Source organism: Halictus rubicundus, chromosome 15 (assembly GCF_050948215.1).
Source record: "Halictus rubicundus isolate RS-2024b chromosome 15, iyHalRubi1_principal, whole genome shotgun sequence".
Lineage (NCBI taxonomy): Eukaryota > Metazoa > Arthropoda > Insecta > Hymenoptera > Halictidae > Halictus > Halictus rubicundus.
In genome coordinates, this window is record NC_135163.1 from 3190038 (window position 1) to 3214247 (window position 24210).

General features: G+C 39.4%; 2 protein-coding genes across 5 annotated transcripts; one reads left to right on the plus strand and one right to left on the minus strand.

Annotated features, from left to right (window-relative positions):
- The first annotated feature begins 1825 nt into the window (after positions 1–1825).
- On the plus strand, positions 1826–10239 carry Psn (presenilin). Of its 3 annotated transcripts, XM_076800668.1 has the most exons (8): positions 1826–2297; positions 2956–3206; positions 3551–3760; positions 3831–4051; positions 4128–4415; positions 4469–4728; positions 5253–5414; positions 10172–10239. In XM_076800668.1, exons 1-7 carry the CDS (start codon positions 2163–2165, stop codon positions 5406–5408), a joined length of 1521 nt encoding a protein of 506 aa, XP_076656783.1. In that variant the 5' UTR covers positions 1826–2162; the 3' UTR covers positions 5409–5414; positions 10172–10239. The 3 variants fall into 3 exon arrangements, with proteins under 3 accessions (XP_076656783.1, XP_076656782.1, XP_076656784.1); XM_076800667.1 differs by lacking the exon at positions 10172–10239 and having other exon boundaries at positions 5253–5628; XM_076800669.1 differs by lacking the exon at positions 10172–10239 and having other exon boundaries at positions 1827–2297; positions 4481–4728; positions 5253–5628.
- Positions 6250–24038, minus strand: Klp98a (kinesin-like protein 98A). Of its 2 annotated transcripts, XM_076800659.1 has the most exons (16): positions 23757–24038; positions 23218–23287; positions 20039–20149; positions 18531–18647; positions 16279–16524; positions 16033–16205; positions 14752–15157; positions 13888–14172; positions 13369–13782; positions 12981–13178; positions 10630–10752; positions 10315–10416; positions 9764–9901; positions 8505–9548; positions 7738–8007; positions 6250–7659 (listed from the first exon to the last, which is right to left on the minus strand). In XM_076800659.1, the coding sequence occupies exons 1-16, from the start codon at positions 23801–23803 to the stop codon at positions 7414–7416; spliced, it is 3990 nt and encodes a 1329-aa protein (XP_076656774.1). In that variant the 5' UTR covers positions 23804–24038; the 3' UTR covers positions 6250–7413. The 2 variants fall into 2 exon arrangements, with proteins under 2 accessions (XP_076656774.1, XP_076656776.1); XM_076800661.1 differs by lacking the exon at positions 10630–10752.
- Between the last annotated feature and the right edge of the window lie 172 nt (positions 24039–24210).

Sequence of the window (24210 nt, forward strand, 5' to 3'; positions counted from 1 at the left end):
ACGAGTGCGGTCTAACCGACAAGAGTTGAACAAGAGTAGTTGAAGTCAGAACTTCAAACTACTGAAATGGCGCTTCGGGTCGCCCCGGGTTCGCCAATACCCGTACTCACCCACGGCCCCATCCGTGAGTGAGTCCCTGAGGGACCTCCGTTCGGAGGAATACCAATTTTAAATCAGATATATAAATTTTAGAGTAGGAACTTTTGAAAGTTCAGAAGTAATTTTCAATTCGAAAGACGAATAATTTCAATCAAAAATAAATCGAACGAAATTGGGACCTACAAGCTAGGGTCGCCCCGGGTTCTATATAATTTCAGAATACCAATTTTATGTCAAAAGTATAATATAATATAATTTCAAGGAGAAAACTTTTGAAAAGTCTCGACACAAATTCGAATTAGAAACACAGAAATAATAATTGACGGCGTTCGTTGAATGAACGCGAATTCCAAAACAGAAAGTGTGTATTTGAATTGTTACTTACAAAGAGCTGTTGAAAGTTGACCAAGGTGAGCGGTGAAAGCTTCCAAAAACCTCGCTGTTTCTAAGAAGCCCACCCCGAGCTAGCTAAAGGTAGACCAAGGTCGGCCAGTGATGTCCAGTGCAGCTCTGGAGGATCCCTGGTCAACTGGAAGGTAAGAGTGGGCCGGGGTGGTCAGGGTGGGCCAGGGCAGCTTCAAGGTCCTTCGGCCTTCTGGTCCCGCAACACTTCCGCTCTCTTCTAAGTGCGCACCTCGACTGACTGACCGAGCGCGGCCGCCGAGTTCAGTTGCGCGGCGCGCGGTGCGCAACTCTCCCACCCCAATTAATTTCGGTAGATCTCGATCGCTGTGATAGTGATTATTGATAAATTTGTTGTTTCTGGTTGTTTAATGTTTATAACAATTTCTTTTGGTAATGTTATCAACAAGCACTCCCTTCACCATCTTGCCATCTAATTATTTAGTAAAAATAAATTATAGAACTCGAGATACAGAATAACTTTTAAGCCATGAACGTTCGCACGCTTTAATTTATTAAACACAAAACACTGATAAATTTACTATCTATGCTTGTTTAACGATTATAATAATTCGTCAATGATGCCGATGATGCTGTCAATTATCCCCTTGACTATCTTACCACCTAATGTTTTTAGTAAAAATGGCTAATGGTACTCGAGGTACGGAGTAACTTTTAAAACATGTCTTGAGCATGTCAAAGTAACCTTTATACATGATTACATGATATACATGATTGAGTATACAAAATACTCGATTCTCACTAATATTCCCGATTCATGAGTTATGTTGTGTGCTGTGATTTTGTTCACCAGTTGGTTGTTCTATTTGGGTAGAGTCGGTCATTCATATTGTGCCGACACGAAACAGGATAAGATGTCTGGACTGGTCTGCTCCTACATCTCGTCTGTGATATTAGTTCCACAATAATAGTTCCGATCGATACAGTAGGATGTGACATAGAAATGATAAGGGGCTCTAGGCTCTAGAGCCCCGCGGACATGAAACAAAAAAAAAATACATTGTGTGATTGGTCTACTCCTATACCTCGTATGTGGTGCTGCAGTAACGCAGATTCGCGGGCATAACTACCCTTACGTATATTAATTTTATTATTATGCGTAGAATTATTTTTATTATTTACAAAATTACAAAAAATTGATTTACAATAATTTCATTTTGTATGTATCTTACGCTTTAAAATGACGTTATAATTTTAATGTAATAATATCAGTGTAATATATTTATGCAGTTATTCAATGGGTACGTAATTATGTTTCTTGCATCGTTAGTTTTTTTAACAAGCTTTTACGCGTTCTTTTTAGTTTCCGTGACACAACTGTAGAGGACGGTGCAGTGAGTCATCTTCAAAATGGCCACCATTAGTTGTTGAGGGTTTTTGACAAATGTATATTATTTGGAAGTGTTATTTCACGTGAACTAGAGTTTTTCGTGTTACCTTCTTTCCAAATATATAGGCCTTTTAACACGCGAAAATCGATCAAATGTTTTTGTATCGTTTTGCTGGATGTGATCGTGACTGATCGCGTCTCTCAAGAATCGAAGCGCGGAAGTACAAAAAAACCATACAAGTAGCTGTCAAAAGGTTTTTATGTGGAGACTCGTTGAATTAATATAATTCGTTAGTATAAACTTTGATGAATGTCTGACACCGATACTTACGATTCGGCCGACGAATACACGAGTCTCATGGACGGTCACGTAGCAGAATCACGTTCAGATGACCTGGGGTTGGTCGCTGCTCGGAAAAGGCGTTCGCAACTTAGCAATGACGAGGTAAACCAACACCATCTAATAGTCTTTCATTTTTTCAGAAATCTGTAGATAATTTAATTATAGTCCCTTGACCAGTTGAACCTCGATAATTCGACAACCTCTACAAAACAACAATTTTCTTCATTATCTTGCGTCCGATATAGAAACCTATTAAAATCAAAACATAAACTTATTTTAACTCAAATAGTTTATCGAATGTTTAGCGTTCTTTTATCTTTGCAAACCCAAGTTCACTTTTACACGTTTTACTGTTATCTTGAAAAATAAAAAAAAACAATTTATGTCTTTTTCTATGCCTCCACAAGTAGAAAAATACGTATCTACGAAGTCGCACAAAACTTCTATAAGTTGAATTTTTATTTGTTGAATCACTTCTCTTCCCCTTGACATTCAAGTTATCAAGGTGTCACTATAAAACATCATAATATTTGTAAGCAAAACTAATTCGAGTTTTTACTACTTAACTGTTAAATGTCAGACAGCGCAATCGCACTTCTTCAAAAAACTTAGTTCTGAAAACTGCCGTCCTCCTATCAGTCTATAGAGTCGAATTGATTCCACATTTACATTTTTTTAATGCGTGTCCTCAAATGCTGTTAATATTTTGCTGTTTTATTTTGTATAAGTTTCATTTATTTTAAATGTGAATTATTTATAGGTTGAAAATGGTGTTCCTGATGTACATATTCAGTCACCAGGTACATCGAACAATGCAGCTTTAGGCAGGAGAAGTCAATTGGGTAGTAGTGGTCAAGATAGATCCAGGAGTTATACAGATGAAGAGGAGGAGGAATTAAAATATGGCGCAGCGCATGTCATTAAATTATTTGTGCCTGTATCACTTTGTATGTTAGTTGTAGTCGCCACCATTAGTTCTATACATTTCTACACAATCAAAGGAATGTATTTGTAAGTTCTGTTTACGTATAGCATTTCTGTATACTATACAAAGTGTCTGAGGTTTTTCTGGACAAACGTTGTCAGCACGTATTCTATGCATGGAAACAAGAGAAAAAATGTTATATGAAAGTCGACCAATAAGGCTTTATTACAAAGTTATAACAAATTGCAAAACTGCCTAATTTTCCTGCTCAAAGTATAGTAGGAACATTTAACATTTAAATAACTTTTCTATGACATTTTTTCCTTATTTTCATGAATAAAATACACTGACAACGTTTGTCCAGAAAAATCTCAGACACCCTGTACATAAACTTGTATGGAGAAAGATAACGGTATTCTTTTTATTTCAGATTATATACTCCGTTCCATGAAGATACTGCAGATGCAAGTACCAAAGCTTGGCAAGCAGTTGCCAATGCCTTAATATTGATAAGTGTCATTGCTTTCATGACTATGACACTTATAGTCTTATACAAATACAAATTTTATACAGTAATCCGTACATGGTTGATTATAAGTTCCTTATTATTGTTATTCATGTTTTCTATACTATATTGCGAGTAAGTGTGCTCATATATGCTCATACCAGCATTTACTTTTTATATTGTCTAAAACGAAAATTTATTTCAGGCAAATATTAAAAGCTTACAACATTCCCATAGATTTGTTCACGTTAGGTATAATCTCATGGAATTTTGGAATTGTTGGAATGATATGTATACATTGGCAGGGTCCTTTGCAGTTGCAGCAAGCATACCTTATTTTTATCTCTGCCCTTATGGCTCTTATTTTTATTAAGTATATGCCAGAGTGGACAGCGTGGGTGGTTTTAGGTGCTATTAGTATTTGGGGTAAGAGAATATTAACACAAGAGATATAATTAGCCCTGTAAGTACAATCAAATTTATTCGTCGTCGATGTTTATAGATTTGATAGCCGTATTGCCAACAAAAGGTCCTTTGAGGATACTGGTAGAAACTGCTCAAGAACGCAATGAATCCATATTCGCTGCTTTGCTTTATTCGTCAACTGTGATGTACACAACGTCAACGACTTATACGGGTTTTGTACAAACGGCAACAATAAACAGCAATGATCCTGTTGCTGGTGATGTCACAACAAATCCCATACATGGTCAAGTGGAAAATCAAAATAATCCTGCTTCAAGAGATGCAGAAGAAGGCGGGTTTACTCCTGAATGGATAGAAACTCACGGTATTAACTGAGTGAGTCCACTTTGCCGGTGATTAAAAATGACTAACATACAGTTTCACTTTTAGGTGATAGAAGTGCAAGAAGAGCACAAGAAGTACTTGAAAATTCCACGTCACAGCCAGAAGCTGCAAGGCAACAAGATAATCGAGTGGTACGAGAGACAATACAAGGATACATAGTTCCGCCTACAGAAGAAGAGCGGGGATTCAAGTTGGGTCTTGGAGATTTTATATTCTACAGTGTTTTGGTCGGGAAGGCTTCTAGTTATGGCGACTGGAATACTACCTTGGCTTGTTTCATTGCCATTCTAATTGTACGTATTCCTTCATTGCATCTTTATAAATTTTGTAGAGCAATGGCTGTACACAGCTTTAATTATTCGGTGAATATTACGTTTATGGGAGACAGCTCGGATGACCTTGACCTTGGTTGTCAAGGTAACGCTCCTGAATATCCTTCACTGAAAGTTGAATCCCACACACGAGCGACACTAGCAACAAAGGGGACTCGACTCTCGACAATAATAAATTTCTTTCGTTAATAGCTTTTGAATGAAAAACGAGCGACGACTAAAAACCTTTTGTTAGCTACCCAAGACTGGATAACATATGCCAATATCAAGGCCATTCGAGCATCCTATCCTGAACTTGACTTTTACTTTCTGGAGTAAACTTCTTTTAATAACTTTTTACTCAGAAGGGTGGCCTTGACAAGATATGTTAAGGTCATTCGAGTTGCCTCCTTCAAACGTAATATGTACCAATTATTCAAGTAAGAAAAGTTTTATTTGTTTTACTAATGGAAATAATATATATTTTTTAATATTTTCTATTTTAGGGATTGGGCTTGACAACTCTCTTGTTGGCTATATTCAGGAAAGCGTTGCCAGCTTTGCCGATCTCAATTACTTTTGGTTTAACCTTTTACTTCGCTACCAGGGTAATCGTTGCGCCATTTGCGGATAGCTTAGCAAGTGAGCAAGTGTTCATTTAACGATAGGTATGATGATCATAACATCTTATTTAGTATTATTTATTACAAAACGTAATGGCTATTTACATTTGATCGTGTCTAGGTCTCATATTTCGTTTAAATTTTTCGTCCGTGTTCCACGCTCTTCAAACTTGCATCTCGAACAATGCTCAAAACAAAAGACGGTTTACATTTGTAAAACAAACAAGATAAATAATAAATAACAATTGTATTTGTCTGGTATTTAGAGAACTTTTGATATCCTGGATAATGGTTTAGTTTTTACTGCGAACGTTAACCTCATAGTAACTTTTTATTTACTCTTTTAAATTTATTTCGTTTCTGATTACTTAATTTACTTTACGAGAATGTGAAAAGAAATACCTACTGTTAACTACGTCAATTTATTGTATTTCGTCGTTACATTTAGAGAACATAGATCGAGTATAAAAGAAAGAACAATTAATGACCGTCTTTTCGGAAACCGTATGAAACATGAGGTATAATGTTTGTCTAAACGATTCATTAAAATATACAGACCTCGCATTGGCGAGCTACTAGAAACACTAGCCATCCATCAGGATAATTCCTTGGGGTTTGAAGTCCGTTTATACACAGCCATGGAATAAGCAATCGTTCCCATAATCACAAGTTGGAAATTCCATTTGAATGACACACGATACGTATTGCTATGAATTTCATTCGCCTTTTAATAATAATTAAATAACAAGCGATAGTAATCGAATATACACTGGTTCCGTTAATAGGTTCGAATAATTTGAATTCAAGGCAAAATGACCATTGGCCGTGTATTGCAAAACAAGTAATTCTTCATATTGCACATTTTGATAAGCATATATAGTTTTTGTTTGTTTATAAAGTTTTGTTTTATCTTAATTCGTTTGTTGTGAAGCAATCTTTACAATATGATGGTTAAACATTTTGCCAAGAATGACTGATTAATATGAGTTTTATAGCGCATCGATTAACAAGAATTCGGTTTCATTGCCAAGCATGTTGCGTCACGTTAATACTTTAACACCGCTATTCAATTATCTTTTTTTTTTCTCTTATTGTTTACAAACTTCGCCGCGATACACGCAGTGTATGCATATACAATATATATTATATATAAATCCCCGGAACCGGAAGAACTTCAACAGCGATATGATATCCTTTGCACTTCGTAAAATTATTATAATTCAATAAGTTCACTATCAACTACGCACTAGGAGGAAGTTCATTTTTTTTCTCTCATTTTTAATAATAATATATATCCAGTCGATTCTCTCAATCACGACGACGGTGTGTAAAAGACGCGGTCCGACGGAAAAATAAACGCGATCATTTCTGGAAATCTAATTATTATCACGAGCACTGATCACGCCCGATTATAGAATATATTATGGTCACCGTGGTTGTGCGCACAACGAATTATGCGTTGCTTCGTGCATACTCTGGTATAACAATACTGGTCTAAGTGTTCACTAACGATAGAGGCGCGCGCGAATTTCAAATCAATCGAAATCAACAATTCGTGAAAATCGAAGCAGGAATTGTACACTTTAAAATGAATTTTCTCTCTCGTAACAAGAGAGGAGAACATTAGGAAAATATCCACAACCCGCCCACAATTAGTCCATACATTCGTAAAATTCTGTCGAAGTTATGTTACGATACGCTCATCAGGATCTATACCGAAAATATTCCTCGAGACTAGCCAGATCTTGCATTTCCCTTAAATATCAATTCTCTTCGTTTTCGCTAACGCTAAGTACAAACAGATATTTAAGTAAGTACGCGATATACACATCAGTCTTATAAACAATAAACTTTTGGAAACGTATTTTGGTAAATATAAAATGATAATCATCGCACAAGGTGGTAACTGTTCGCTAATATCTTTCCCACTTTAATATTTTACCTTCGCTTCGTCATTATAAAAAATACCAACGGATTCTAAATATCTTCTATATATGCACTGTTCAGGTTCGTTCATTTTTCGTATCTCGGGGAATTAAATCCTTTAGCTTGTACCGTACTTACTGCTTTCGAATGTTCCCCGTCTGAAGAATGAACTAAATTCTAACAATGATTGCTTATCTATGTTGCTCAAGTTGCCGTTATACTTATAGAGAGGTTCGCAATGTGGCAATTCTGAGCAGACCTGTATCAACCGTCGCAAATATTCTTCTAGTCGTTTCCTACGTTGTCGCGCCACTACCTCGGATCTTGGGAAAACTTGTCGAGGCGGAAAGCGTATTGCTGCTACCTGTGTGGACAATTCAAGTGTCGTTGTTACACGTTTATTCTTCAATTCTTAGACGAAGAATAGAAAAGACCGATTTACCTTGCTACCATACTTCTGTCTCATAGAAATGTACAATTCCCGGAATCTTCTGTAACGTCTCAGAAGAGTCCAGCTGTCATCCTGAGCCACAACACGTACCTCGTACTCATAGTGACTGGACGTGCCAGCTCCTCGTATTACATAGGAAGGAATGCTAACGATCATGTTGATTACATTGTCGCAGTCGGTATCATTGGCAATCAAAGACGGCAAAGACCTTGTGATTGTCAGGGAGTACGGACTACTCAATCGATCACCCCGGTTCTGACTCTAAACAAGCACACGATTAATAGAAATATTAGGGGGATCCGAAAGTAATGTCGTTTTTGCGCAAGTCAATATTTGACTGATATAAACAGCTAATTTCGTACATCTACGTTGTTCAGTACATGGCTGCGGGGTCAGGAGACTAGTTAGTACTGTTTTGTACAAAAATATTATTTTTTTAGAGATTATGCTTGAAATGACCGATTCAAATCCAGGAAAGTTACACTTTCGGCATTGTATGCTGTACGAATTTCGAAAGGGGAGCAATGTCACAATAGCTGCAAGAAACATTTGTGAGGTTTATCATTATTAAATGTCGTTTATGACATTTTGCCTCGACAGACGATTGAGGAACTCTCGGAGGAGCATTTATATATCACAGATTAAAAATAAAATGTCAATAAAGATTATTCTACTTTAATTCTACGCAAAATACGACATTATTTTCGGGACCCCTAATATGAGTAGAAATATTGTCTTCAATGCGCTATGAAAATTACCGTTAAATAAACTGTCGAGTATCCTCTTCCAGAAGATATCCTGGGTGCGACCGATTCTGATAGAACATGCTCCTCGTTCGTGTTAGGCCTGTTATACCTGAAGACCGGAGATCGCGTCGTAGACATTGTCAACAAGGTAGCCGTATTGTTCGTAGACTCTAAATCACCGCACATTTTCGATTCGACAGTTTGTACATGATCGTTCGCTTCGTCTGCTGCTAGTCTATCCTCGTTACACTGTAACTTGGTTTGCACGTGACACTTTTTTTCGTCCTCCATTAACGACACTTCGAGCTCGATCTGTTGCTTCTGAAGATCCTGTAGGATCGTTATCTGTCGGTTTAGATCTTCCTTGGATGGAGTATTGGCTTCGAGACATCTCATCACCATCATTCGTTGACGAGCAATTCTTTGGTTCAGTCGTTTCATTGCTGGATTCTGATGCACCGGCGACTCCAGCGAATCTTCGAGGACGTCCTCCTCCATCGTCGAGTTCGTTAAAGACTTCGACTCCGCTTTCTCGCCGTTCGTGCTGCCGTTACATTTCTCTGGTTCCGTGATACTTTCGCCGGAAGACTTCCTGCTTACATTCAAACTTTTACTATCTAACTCGAGCAATTTGGCTCTATCGTTTTCTAAATAAATTTCCTGAGGAGTACTCTGTTTTTTGTCTGGCTCTTTCTCCTCGTTATCCGGCAAGATCTGAGACTCCTTAGAGTCGGTGTCTTCGAAGGGAATTCGAGGTTCCGGAGAATCAGCCGCGGCCGTGTGAAAGGTATCCGCAGTCTCGACGGAACTGGGAATATTTTGTGGCAGTAGACTCAAAGCGGACGCTATTTGAAGTTTCCTATTGTACGCGTCCTGAAACGGGTCCCCGTTCGAAATGACCTCGTCACCGCACAAGGAATGATCGCCGGGGGACGCGGGTAAAGCACGTTTCAAGTTTAATGAAAGACTCTGTTTACGTCGCAGGATTTCCTGAAGCTGTTCCTGAGATCGTTTCGCAAGAAGCAACTTCTTCTCTGTGATTCCATCTCCTTCCAACTGGCAAAGGCAGGTTTATAATGAGTAATGGTACTATACAGAGAGAATAGTCGTCGGTACGGTAGAACACGAATTTGTTAACATACTAAATAATTTAAAAGATGTACACTCTAACTAAGATTTCAGCTCCTCAACCTACTAATTGAAATGTTTCATCATTTCTAACCGTCGACTGCATATATATACATACAATATCAATAAGCATTTGTATTTACTTCCAAATTAAACAGATGCTTTTGCTTCTTGGCGATCTCCATTAACTCCTCCTCCATTTTATCTACTTTGCTTTGGTGTTCGTTCAGTGACTTCACTTTGTTTTGTAGCTCGGTCTCCAAGGCTGCCAGTTCCTTTTTCTGCAAAAGTAAATGTTGCCAGTACTTTCTCTAAACGAGCCAATTCAATTGGCAACTTTAAATCATAATTCTATTCTCTTAGTCCTGGAAATAGTATGTAGGATTTTTATAATCAGTGAATTTTGTACGCAATGTTCTATTCAATTTTTGACGGTACAAGTAATTCCATGAATCTAATAAGGATCTTCTCTGTTTTACGTATAATACATGCAACGTAGACCCTTATTCAAGGTTCCGATAGAATTATATCTTAACAATAATGTTTTTCAGATTTTCAAGTTCTGTTAAAACATCAGAGCATTGTGTCACAAGAGAGATTGTATCCAGAAATGAATATTAAAATGTACAGGGGATGTCGTTGGAAAAATTTCAAGCAGAAGGACGAATGGCATCATGCTCTTAGGTTTACTTACATGATGATTAACAAGTTCTCGCACTGCGTCGACACATTTATCGTCGTTCAGACTTGACCAGGATTCTGGCAAGCTGCCGTCGCTGCCAGCACCGTCGTCCGTCTGAAATGGTACATTTTGCTCTCTGAACTAGGGAACCGTACGACGCGTTTGACACAGATAATCCCACAGAATTGAAATGAAAAGGAAAAAAAAAGTAAAAAATAAGACAAAACGGTCACAATGCAGATTCGTGTAGCGCGCGATAACATGATTCGTGCTTCCTTAAAGATTACACGTGCTGCATATATTAAATTTCCTTTCGCTAAATCTTACCTTCTCCCACCAATGATGAAATCTTTGAGCGCGTTCGTGATTGCTTATGAACTCTTGGAACTGATGATGCTTGGACTGCAATGTCGTGCGCAGAGAGGCAACTTCCCTACATAAACTTCCTACCTGGTACCACACATATACATATCGATGCATTAACAAAAAAATTAAAACGAAACAAAACATAATTAAGATGCGGTCTCATACTGTCGAGCAAACAACTAAATATATTAAGACGGACAAACTGTAAGAATCGTTAACCAAAGATCGTACTTGATCGAATGAATTAGATAATAAATTAAACATTTAGAATAATGCATTACTATAAAATACTCTCCAACTTGTATTTACAAACGTAAAACTGAATATTGTACTTATACGATAGTTATTAAAAGATAAACAGAAGGATTACTTTGTAAAAATCTTATTTTATTGAATTAGTGCTCAGGTATTCGAAAGGCTCGGGTCTAGGCATACAGAAATCAAATTCAACGGGTCTAAATAAAAATAAAAACATGCTATTTTTGTACTGTATCGATGGCACAAAGGGCTACGGTGATGTGAATCAAGATTTATTGGAGATCACTCAGCAATTCAATCTACCCGACATGATGTCTGCCAATAAAGATACGAATGAATATTGAATAATAATGAAAAAAAGAAAAAAAATAGTAATGACGCGATACGTTACCTTGAGATATCAGTTTGCTAGTTTCTCTAGTCCCCACGTTAGCACTCGAGACACAATGCACGCGCGGACACGTGCCCCAACGTATTTATCAACAAAGATACAATTGGGTTTGTTAATCGGGAGTCGTTAATTCGACAGTTTCGACATGTTACTTAACGAGTACGTGAGAAACAGAAAGTGTGCGTGCAAAACGTATCGTGGAAGATCGTAGGCCAATTTTCGTAAGAAAATTTTATTAATCAACAAGTATCAGTATAACAATAGTTTCGTTTTGTTTTGTCCTTTCTCGCATAACAAACCCATATAGACAATTTCTACAAAATGAACAAGCCCAAATATGTACATAACTTTATCTCTCTCGCTCTCTCTCCTTACGTATCACCTTAAAAACTACTTAAGGTACTTAATAGGTAATAACATTCCACGGAATGCCATTTGTCCGGCAATATCTCGTCAACACTGGCACAGTTTACATCCGGCGGTGCGTATATACGTATATATACATATATATACATATACACACAGGTTAAATTCTTTCTATCTAGAATCGCTAGATAAAATAGACGTATTAGATTCTAAGCGACTATATTGTCTCTGTAAAATTAGGCGCATTGGTGTTGAGAAAAAATCATGGACGTATCTACACGAATTTGGTCGATGCACATGAAATTACCGATCACGGATCACACAATAGTGTCTTCGCATGAAGCGAGCATATAATAAGAATTCATAACGATCGATTCATACAAACTACTGCTATAGCGATGCACGAAAATGAAAAGAAAAAAAAAACAATCTCAATCTTAGTGATCTCAATCTTATCAATCTTAGTGAGTTTTAAGTACAATCTTATCATACACGTGACAATGCTAAACCTTATTTTACGCAAATGCAGTACAAACACTGCAAGAACCAACATATAAATGATTTTATTCACTGGAATTATCTTCAACGAATTTTGATTCGTTCCAAAATTAAACGACCAAATCGGAATCTGTTCTTGAACGACTAAAAGTTTGAAAATAAACTTGAGTAACCAAGACTTTGAAAAGTGAATGCAAGTGTAAAGTTTATGTTGAACAAATAAAGCAGTTGGGGATAATGAAACAAGCTTTCATTGAAACTCCGAGCACGCGAAACGGTAATTCCATATGCACGAGCCTTATAGAAACGAAGATTGTAAATGATATACATATATATATATACATTATATATATACATATATCATAATATATACACAGTACCGGACAAATATTGTCTCATTAACGGTTATGCACGATACATATGATACGGTTCATATGTAAGTCTAATAGACGCCATGTTGAAAGCACCCTTAGTCTTTTAGTGAAATCTCTATTATCTAAGCCAGAAAGAGATTCATCGTTATTATCATTGTCAATGAGGATGAAACCGCTCGAGCGTTACCGTTCGAAGGCAGGTCATTTCGCGAACACGACACGATGTAGTTCGAGTTCGAATAGCACGAGGAACCGATCGGTTCCTGATACGACATAGGTCACATGTTCAATGGGCAAACGTGCGAGTAGATGATGATGTTGCCAGACAAGCAAATAAGGACACCGAGAGCAATAAGTACGAGGTAACATTGATACTTGATCGAGATTACGTTCAAGTCCGGGGACGGCGCGTCCGTGTCACTTACTTGCGTCATTTCGTCACGTCTCTCTTGTTCCAGGATGTGACGTCGGGTGCGTAACTCGCGTTGACGTGACTCAAGTGCCGAAATGGCGTCCGCCCACTCTTTCCATTGAGCTCCCCATTCCCGTTCCAATTCCCGCTGTGCTCCTTCCAGGGCTTCTCTTCTCGCTGTCCACCGTTCTTCCCGTTCCTCCTGTTCCCTCTGCATGCGTGAAACGAACAACCCCATTATAGAATACATCAAATTCTTTGGTATCGCGAATCGTGTCTTGACTACTTCTAACACACGACTTTTCTCGACATTGACCGACAGTTCTACTTGGGTAAGTATCCCTCTCTACCGTGTAACGCGCGGAACGAGTGTAACAATGCTGGCTCATCTGTTCACCAACCTTGAAATCCTCCTTTTCCTTGATAAGTGCAGCTTTCTGCTGCTCCAACTCTTCGAGCGCTCGAAGATCCTCGCTCGAGTTTAACAGGTTATCGCTAGAGGAGGAGGCATGCAAATCCGAGACACTCCAGCTCAAGAGCGACAATCTGGAGAGATTGACGACCGTGGACTGTAAGTTACCGTTACCCGTTCCACCTTCCTTTCTCAGCTTGGCCGCCTCCGCTGGATCATTGTACCGAAACATATTGTTCCTGCCCAGAAGAATGATACAACCCTGCGACAGCCGAGTTGGTTTATCCACTTGGGCGGTGTTGATCCAGCAGTGGGGAGAAAGGGGATGAAGGGTCGCTACGCCACTATCTAATTCCACTACACAGTGTTCTGGCTCGACGTCCGCACCGGTCAATACAATATCCTGTACACATCGAGTCGTGTGCGTTAAGTTTCCATAAACTCGAGTATTTTATACAAGGTGTCTCAAAGTTTCCTGATTATTGAAAAACTTCGGAAGAGGTATTACCTGTGCATTTGGCGCTTCCTCCGTTCCAACTAACGTTCTACCCTCTTTCAAGTGATAAAGCGTGACACCGGTGCTAAGGAGATCATCGTCGATTCCAACTAGATGTGGCATTTCAGAGTCTAGAACTACCCCTACGCCACTCTTGCGAAGACCCAACGCTTTCTGCTCCTGAAGAATTTGTTGCGTCTCTCGCCACTTTTCCGTCCACTCTTCCGTCAATACCTTCTCTTGCTCTTGCTTCTCGTGAATTTGTGCTAGCAACACTTGCGGTGGTCTTTCGATGCTCTGCAAGATTATAGATGGTCTAACAAACTTGTCATATGATTATATTGGTTTATACAGTGAAAACACGAACACATCCGTAAAGCGTCTACAATTGTGCATACAATTCATGATAATAGGTCTGCTATACGAATAAAAATTATACGACTGGGTAATCGTTAGTCGTAACACTACTAACTCCAAGAAGACATGTCTTACAAAACCTACAATGTCTTCTAATATATCATTTAAATGTGCCGTAACAATTTTTTAACTCTAGTTGAATTATTTTTTACCGAAATTGAAAGAAAGTTTTTTGAAATGTGAAAGAAACTCCAAATGTCTTCAATAAGAATTTAAAATGGGTTACGCTGACCTCACCGACACGATTTCACCGAATTTAGCCAACGGTATCTACTCGCCGACACCTTGAGATCACTGACAATGTTTTCATCGACAATGTAAATATTCACACTGGGTGGTCGACTCTTACTGCGCGTAATGAAAATATTGTGAAAAACAGTGAGTCGGTAAAATGATCGTCGTTGAGGTCAGGATAACCCATTTCGAACAATGTTTGTGTCTGTGTTCTGTTATACTTGCCATGTCTTTCCCAATAAGCGACTTCAGCTTTTGAATTTCTTCCCTGAGTTCCCTAATCAGTTTAACGTTCGGATCCTCGTTGATGGTCGGTTTGTTGATGATATTTTTCGCTCGGTTCGCGTACCTGAGCGTACTGAGCGTCTCACCATAGTTACAATCAGCCGGACTAATAGCTGCGATCATGATAGTCTTAGAGTTACCTCCAAGCGAGTCTTTTAGCAACCATGTAAGCACACTATCTCGATAAGGTATAAAGACGTTTCGCTTCGAGGTCGAAGACACATCGTTCGCGGAACTGACCTCAGCGAGCGCCGATATCACAGAACCTAAAGTCACCAGCGACTTATTAATATGGGCACCTTCTTTTAGTCGTTGACCGGTCGCTCCTGTTGCGTTTGCACGTTCGCTAAAAAAAAGAGTATAGCAAAATATATTTTAGAGATTAACTTATTAATTTCACTACTGCTCTTATTCTATACACTTAATAAGTTAACCATATCTATATCATAGCAATATTTCAAAGAAAGTATAGTACTTGTTGTCTAATGCTAACAGCCTCGCGTATTTTACAAATTCTTAAGTTTTAGAATATCGAAATATTATGACATTGGCTAGTAATCTTTGATCAGTGAAATCTTGCCTATAAACCAATGTTTATCAACACATGAACCTGCAAATATTCGTTGACTTACTTATCAATCTTTTTAAAGATATTTTTAAAAGTACGTCTCGTAGACACATTAATCTTTCTATTGTCTCTAATGTGGCAGCTGTTCATTTAATCAATTCACCAGGAACTGTTTAATTCAATGACGAGTTTCCTATTCCGGGCAAAAATAGACCCAGACTCCGCAATCGGAGAGTTAAAAAAGACTTCGAGTCTAAAATTACTCGACCTTTCCTATATTCTTTAAAATTCAATCTCGAATTTGTGTTTTTCAAGAATCTAATAATACAATAGTGTGACTTTTCGCACCAATTGAACATTGCTTGTCTAGACCCTAGTTTCCTAAGCTTTTTTTGCAGCCTATTTTTCCGAGTAAGTTATTTCGATTATAAAAGCTTCCAAGTGAAGTGGTCGTGTAAGTGTTGAATCTTAAATAGCTAGATTGAAAATAAAATGTCCAAAAATTGGCATTTTAACGCCACTAAATGTTCTTGGCATCGACCAGTCACTGATAGAGGCTTGTAAAAAAGCCTGCTCGAAGGAAAAATAGTGTTGAACTGTGTGTGCTTGGGCGTGCGTATGTGTGTACGTGTGTACGTGTGTGTGTCAACTACCTTCCGGCCAAGTCGACAAGATGCACCTTGGAAACGGTCTCTGACGGCATGTTGCCTTCAGAGAGTCCGGCTTGCACGAACGTTATTGTAAAAATTGCATGACTTCTGCTGCTCACGTCGTTCATGTTTGTGCTGGCTGTGGTTCTGTGCGTGTTACCTCTCACCATGCATTCCTGCGAAACCAAGGGAGGACTGTTACAAATGTCTCGCTGGAAACGGAAGGCGTGGGAGGGAAGGTCCGTTTACCTGAATGTCTGAATAATCGTACACGAGGTGGCTGGACAGGTCTTGGACATAAGGCCCCCTTTTAGGATGCTCCCGCACCCTGAGAGAATGAGACTGTGACTGGTCCAGTCGCAGCAAGTCTTTCACTCTCTCATTGTGTATTTCCAAGAATGACACCTCGGTTCTGTACGACGCTCCGCTCTCTTTACCCGCGGCCATTCTGGCGAAGAGTGTCTTGCAGATCCGCGGTATCAATCCCTGAGCCTCCTGCATACGTGAAACAAGAAACAATGAAATAAATACAAAATTCAACGGTTGAAAACGAACAATGCCGTTTCGTACGTGGAAAACTCATAGAAATCGCCAGAGTGAAAGTCGCGATCTAGTGTGTTTCACAATTGTACGATAAATCTATGTGGCTTGCTGTAAAGGCAGACGCGATCAATCATGAGGTGCGCGTCCAAGCATGATAATATGAAATCAGGTGTCAATGGACCTTGAATACTATCTTCGGCAAATAAGAAAGTCACGGTGAATTATAAAAATGGCAAGAATTGCCTTTCTTAACAGTATTGGTATTATGGTATTCTTAATTCACGATTATCGAAATTGTAAAGACGCACGAATGAGAAATTATTTAACAAGTTTATTTCTTTGGGTACATATTGTAAAAGAAATGGCTAAAAATTTGGATAGATGCAGTTTCGTTATTTTTATAAAGTAATGTAGAATAGGCATATTTAGTGTCCCGTAAACTTAGTGTTAATTTTCTTAGCATGGTAGACAGAAGATATACGCCAGTCAAAATAATTTCTGTTTTTACTTGTAGACAATTTGGCAAGACGAACCGTGAATTAAGTTTTACTATGCTGTATTTATACCGCTGAGAATAATTAAACCGAGTTTCTACGCAATTGTGGAAGTACACACTGAACATTCAAACATGAAAACTATATCACTTGCGCCACGTCTGGGCGATTAATTGTTCGCGAGCATCGCTCCCTAGAACCGCTATTCCTGCCGCCACGTCGAATCACTGTCGCCCTATACAGCTACCCAACGATAGTCTTACATCTTAAATAGTATGAAAATAACAAGACGGGAGCGTGGATAAACACGTACAGTACACAAATGTTTTACGAAAACTGCCTTATTCTATTGTTGTGCAAATTTTCTGAAATTCATTAATTATACCTGAATGAATTTCCAAGAATAATTAATTATGACTCGAGCTGAAAAACTATTCAGAAATTAGTAAAATGACATATTCCTCAATATGAAATGTTTACAGAGATATTTTCAAAATAACATATACAGCTAAGTCCGTTTACAATGACAATGAAGGGAGAAATTATGTCGTTGTTATAAACGAAATTAAAACATGCAGGTTTTGTAGTAATAGTCTAATTATAATTTCAAAAACAAGTATGGCACAGTTAAATAATAATAACGATTAGAAATAAACAAATGTTAAATAAATGAACACATAAACGGAGTCATTTTAAGTGAAATGAAGTCCATGATAATTTGTGTGGGAACCAAAGTTAAGAGAGCGAATTGTGAGCGATGGTTGTTATAAGCGGTATCCGCAATAACCGGACTCCACTGTATGTAGAACAATAAGATATCCGTTTAAATATTTCACGTTACAAAATTAATATTCGACCAATACAATTTGATGTATGTAAAACATTCCACAATTGCTTTCAAATAGCTTGCACTGCTTGTACGCAATGTTAAAGATACACAGGGTATTTCACAGGGTACAATAGTGATTCTACCTGCAGAAGCAAGTCGAAAAGGAGGAACATCAGTTTGTTTTTATTTGACGCTTCGTTTTTTATTGAAAATTCGTTTTCGAACTCGTTCGTTTCAGTTTGAAAATTCAGCGAATAGGCGTGCTGTTACGTAGGCATCGGCTGACGCGTCTGTTCATGACCTACCGGTTCTACTTCCTGCCGATACTAGGACGCGCGAATCCGACGGATCGTCAAACTCTGTTTTCCTCGAGAAGGAGGCGCCGAACGAAAAAATGTTATTCCTCTTTTCCGGCTTGTTTCAGCACGTAGAATCACCGGCCTACCGCTTGCGCTATGATTTCGGGGCGAGTGTTGTCTGTATAATCGGAATTGGAAGCAGTGAACTGCTGAAAACTAATTTCAGCGGATGACCTTCTAATTATTTCGAGCGCGACAATGATGAACGTTTCGGAAATGATGACCGATGAGACCGGTGTCTTGGTAAAACGAGAAACGGCTAGCCTAGAGTCTTACCGGTGTGCCCATCATGGTAAAGGTCTTTCCAGACCCTGTCTGGCCGTAGGCAAAGACGCAGGCATTGTAGCCCTCGAAGGCACTTTCTATTACGTCCGTACCGAGATCGTAGAAGACCTAAAACAAATAAAACAGACGCTGTAGCAACGTTTCTTTAGTTGGCTTAGTTCATTGACATAAAACAGTTTATTCGATCCAAGACGAAAAGGTATGTTTTATCGTTTCTATCTTCACGGATGAAACCGGACACGCCTTGTGCGTATACATACACGAAGTGCGTTCATTGGCGGAGTAATTTTAATAGCGGTACACCCCGTTCGAATGATTGTTGCCGCCTGCAACCGGTCAGCTTATCGCCAGACCGGCAACAATTATTTGTACGTTCGCGAGAGTTGCAACGGGTCGCTAAATGCTACGGTACGATTACAATACGATAGCGTGCACGGTCGACAAAAAGTGAACTATACGGCTATACGATTGATCTTTAGCATTATACTGGACCCGGTTTTTCAATTACACGCGAACAAGCGATGAAGACGAGGCCATGTTACATTTTTTCCGGCATTTAGACCGTGCTAAGGCGTTGCTTATGTTAATGCACATTGAAGAGATGTTTTGTAAATACTAGAAAATTCGTCCAATTGAAACTTGTTCTTACGACTATGGCCGCTGTACTCGGTACAAACGTGCCGGTCTTCTATTTTAATTCTGATTGTGGCTCATCGTCAAAGCGTTGCCGAATACGATCCTAGAAGTCGATCGTTTTGTCTGTCGCCATAATTAAAATTCATTTTTAGAAGATCAACGTTTTCGTATATAGGCTAAAGTATACGTTACATCTATAAAATGTTTACTCGCAGCAATTGTTTATTCCTAGAAATACTAATATATATTAACAATATGCAGTTATTTATACATCAATAAATGTAAATTATGGGTGGACCAAGAATTGGTCGTCACGATATTGGATTTCTAACAATTTATCAGAGATATGTTTCAAAGAAAAGTGTACTAGTATCGAATGAAGAATTTATGTAAAAAGATTTTTAAAATATTACTTTATTACAAGAGTAAAGATAGGAATTATTTTGTATTTTTCCTTCTGGAGAAGTTCTCAGACAAATACCTGAACTAATCAGTGTAAACATTGAATTTACATTCCTCCGTGTTTACACGGTTTTACTTGCTCGTATTATTTGTTCTTTGAACGTCTTCCAAGCTATTAGAGGAGAAACAGATTTATTCGGTTTAAAAACATCACTATACAGGAGACATGTATAGGAAAACATGTATAGCAATTTTATGAATTCTAGGAAACTTATTCGAATCTCTACCTCAATATTGTTATGAAGAGAAAATAAAAATTTTACGGGTTAAATTTTGAAAAATGTGAGTCCCCTCTCCTTTCCCGTCGAAAGGATTCAAAAGTGAAATTTTCACCTAGACACGAACCTGCCAGTGTGCTTACGGAGAGTTAATACAATTTAACAAAACGAAACATATTATACCTCTTCCTGTGACGCATAGTTGTCGTCGTTTGTGTCGTAGGACCAATAGGAATGATCGAATGTGAAGTCTTTGTACTTCTCCCTGTCGATTTCTCTGCAGCTACCCGGTGTCTGGAAAACAATTGGGTAAACTTTTATTCCAATATCTCGACGCGTTAACGTGCAATATTTCATCGGATTCAATTAATATATCGGTCGATAACGAGAATAAAGTATTCATACATTTGTTAAAGAAACAATTGCAGGCATCATACAATTGGCGATTTGAAAGGAGGATCGTGTTCTGATCATTCGCTCGCGCCGCAGACACGCTGCCGCGTCATCGACCGATAGATTTCTTTTTATCTCGTGCGCGTTTGATATAGCCGTTCTTGATGAAAGAAAAATCTTATTGTTAGTGTGGTTGACGGCGGTCTGCACGATGACAGAAGGAAGCTCGCACCGCTTGCAAGTGACCGGCGAATTACAGCCGTTATGTCACGTGCATTCGTTGGGCTGCATCCCACATAGTTAATCGCGCACTATCGAGAGCCAGACAGCGATATTACGCAACAAAGCGAACGGCCAATTAAAAAGTAAAACTCCTTATGTTTGCCCATCATGCAACCCACAATGCGCGAGAGCTAAGGTGAGGATCATTATCGTTCGAGAGCCACGCTCGGTGTGCTCAATGCAGCAAGACATTCGAGGTTCTCAATCGAACGTTGCTACGTGCTCGAGTCGCGGCCATCGTCGTCAGATCGAGACTCGTTCCCCCACTCTAATTTCCCCTTCCACCGCGCTATTCCCCCACTCCAATTTTCCCTTCTACCGCGCTATTCCCCCACTCCAATTTTTCCTTCGACCGCGCTATTCCCCCACTTTAATTTCCCCTTCTACCGCGCTATTCCCCCACTCTAATTTCCCCTTCTACCGCGCTATTCCCCCACTCTAATTTCCCCTTTGACGCGTTTCGTCTCTGCTGTACGTACTCCGAGAGAGAGAGGGTAACTTTTTCCCCTCGATTCGTGCTCCCTTCCCTCAACCGACGACTATGGTCGTGGCGCTTGATTCCGCGAAACCCTCGCGGTTCCTACGCTGCCTTCGTTTTCGCTCGCTTTCCTTAAACGTCAAACTGAACAACGCAATACCCAGTATTTGGAAACAAACAAAGTAGATTTCCATGCTGGCGTAAACTTCGAAAGTTAGCGTAAACCGATCAATGCGTCAATAAAGAAACTTTTTTCACTATCCTTCCTTGTGTGAGGCACAGGAACCAATTAGGAATTTCCTTCTTGCTTAAATAATTTTAATAGATTGAAAATAATCTATTGATACCTTTTTACCTTTTTACCTTTCTACTATTTCAAAACACATAGCGCGTTCCATAAATGCATGAAATCTAGAAGTCACAGAATGACGAATTTGACAAAAAAAAATAATGCTTGATCTTGAACTGTAAATAAAATTCGAAAGTTTGGACTTCTACGGCATTGTAACACTTTTTTACAGTATTTTCGACTATAAAAGCACACCAATTAATCTGATACGGTTCCGAATACTATAAATTAATTCACAATATACATCAATGCCACAATAAAATAAACGGTTACGGTATTAGTGAGCTGCGTATCTGTGCATACAGCTCGTACAAGTTTTCGAGTAAACAGTAAAATATGAAGATCACTTAACGCGATTGCATGTTAGTTTTTATGTGCCGACGGTATTGCTACAGAAAATAACATTCTATTTAGTTCCCTTATTCCGAGGCATGTTCATGGAGATGGGAATTAGCATAAATACACGCATCCCAGAAATTACCGCGGTAAAGGTTGTTCCACGAACGACGCAACATCTATTATCCACTCGATCGTGTATTTTCAACGACCGATTTCAAAGTGAATAATGAGAAATCGCGCGTAGAACAGTGATTTCTTATTTATATCGTTGAGTCATTCGAGAACGGGGGGAAAGGTGACTCAGTTGGTTGTAAACCAAATAGAACAGAATTTCTATCGGGGTTACGTTGCGAATAGATTGAACGGTGTTAAACAATTTTTCATCTCGGCTCCAGTGGACCATGCTTCGTGCTCCGTTGTTGTGCCCTCTGTGTTTCTATTCGAACGAAATGTGCGTCAGCGACGATACGATTGGTCAGTGCCGAGCAACGGAAAGCGACCAGTCCGGGATTGGTCCAGAAACGATTTTCGCACTTTCTCCGATCAGATGACGTGCCGTTCGCTATCTCGGTCAGAGATTTCTCGCTTGACAAGCATGGATATCAATGACGTAACGGGGAACAACAAATAAACTCAGCTGGATGAAGATACACTGTCAGTTCACGGACAACAATGTTGCTGTCCGGATAACGTTTAATCGGTCAATAGCCGACTTCGTGCCGTCCGAATTTATGACATAGTTTCGAGCGCCAAAGCGGTTCAGCATTGCAAAGCGGTAAAACATTGTTTCATGCGGTGCATAGGGTAAGGAACCCAATTACTCTAGGCGTACCAATTACTGTGCCTATATTAATTATACTTATTTCTAAAACACAATGAATATTAAAAAAGAGATATACAATATATACAGTAACTAATTTTAATTGAAAAAAAAATCAAATATCTCTTTTTTAATATTCATTATACCTTAAAAATAAGTATAATTAATATAGGCACCGTAATTGGGTCCCTTACCCTAATATACTTAAAGGCTTCTGAACATAACGGAGATTAATATTGAAATACATTTATCGTTGAAAACGACAATTATGCGAGCATAATTTCATTGTATGTCCTAAACGTACATACGTAGCCGAAGTTTACTCTCAAATATTTGAAAATATTAGCTTCTAGTGTTTTAAGAATATTTTGTGTTGGAATTTCACCCAGCTCGGAAGATAGATTGGCGGTCAACGGTAATTCGGCACAAATGAAACAATGAAAAGAGAAAAAAAAAGAAAACAAGAAAAAACCGGGGGAAAAAAATGGCAAAAAGGATAGTGCTGCGGTAGAAATCTTTTTAGAAAGTCCGTTCGTTCGTGATCGTTAAGGACGAAGCTCGGGGATTGGCAGGAGTCGCTTCGTCGCGGACAGTGCGCCAAGTATACATACACATACTACATTACAAAGGAAGCGTTTAACCTTAATAAGCAGCGGTTTCGTACAACGTCCGAGACGATCGGTTTTTGAACGGTACGGTACCTTGGTGTTGAAAATTCGTGTTTTCTTGCCGTCCATTTGCACGATCATCTTCGCGTTCATCGCCAGTTCCCTGCAATACAAATCGGAACAGGTTCACGCACGTACAGCTCGAGCACTTGGGACATTTTCGGTGACGATACGTCACGATCGCGATCCGTTAATCAAATAATATCGTAGGCTCGACAGAGAAAAGGGCGGAACAAGGAGAAACACGACAAATGCTGGGGTCGAATGACAGCAGGTGGCAGAATCTTGTCGCACGGTCGTGTCACGTCGCACCAGGGTCGATTGATAGCATACGATTGATCGTACGACCAAAATTCGAAATTGCCTCGACGATCCGGGACGATTGCCGAACAAAATCATTTTCTGTACACTGTCATAGGAATTTCGTCTTGCCTCGACGGGGCCGCCCAATCGACCAAGGATCGACCGAGTCGTTAACACGACCGGACGATTGTTGTACCGAATGAAACCGTCCGATTCGCCATACGTTGGTGGAACGTTCGAAATAATTCACTGGTTCTATTGACACGCACCTTTTGTTAAAGGGACGAACCCTCACGGCTACCTTCACCGAAGCCATGGCTATGTGGAGCGCATGGACTGCTCAGGGTACGGTACACCGTGTATCTTTTCTCACAAACTTCTCTCGGTTTTCGGCTCGCGTTACGCGAATACCAGACTCGTTGCGACGGTACGCAGACAAGTCATCGTCAACAGGCCCCGCCGTGCTACGATACGTCGTCGTCGTCGCGGTTCACACACGACGACCAACATCGTCCTTAACACGCTCTCGACAGACGGACGACTGCTGGCGAGCCGCCGTCCGAGACACAAAAAATTGCGTGTCCGCGCATGCGCGTACCCGCGCGGATCCCTAATTTCAAGTGATCAGCACATTTGCTCGTTGCTCGTGACGGCGCGCAGAGCGCCGCGGCGAGCAGAAAACGCGCGGACGCTGAGAAGAAAAAAAACGCTGATGGCGCGAGC

Coding starts and splice junctions, on each gene's coding strand:
- Psn (XM_076800668.1), top strand. CDS start 2,163: ATGTCTGACACCGATACTTACGATTCGGCCGACGAATACACGAGTCTC. Junction 3,761..3,830: donor TTTTCTATACTATATTGCGA/GTAAGTGTGCTC, acceptor AATTTATTTCAG/GCAAATATTAAAAGCTTACA. Junction 4,729..5,252: donor GTTTCATTGCCATTCTAATT/GTACGTATTCCT, acceptor TTTCTATTTTAG/GGATTGGGCTTGACAACTCT.
- Klp98a (XM_076800659.1), bottom strand. CDS start 23,803: ATGGCTTCGGTGAAGGTAGCCGTGAGGGTTCGTCCCTTTAACAAAAG. Junction 16,206..16,278: donor ACGATTATTCAGACATTCAG/GTAAACGGACCT, acceptor TTGGTTTCGCAG/GAATGCATGGTGAGAGGTAA. Junction 8,008..8,504: donor ACTCGACAGTTTATTTAACG/GTAATTTTCATA, acceptor GTGCTTGTTTAG/AGTCAGAACCGGGGTGATCG.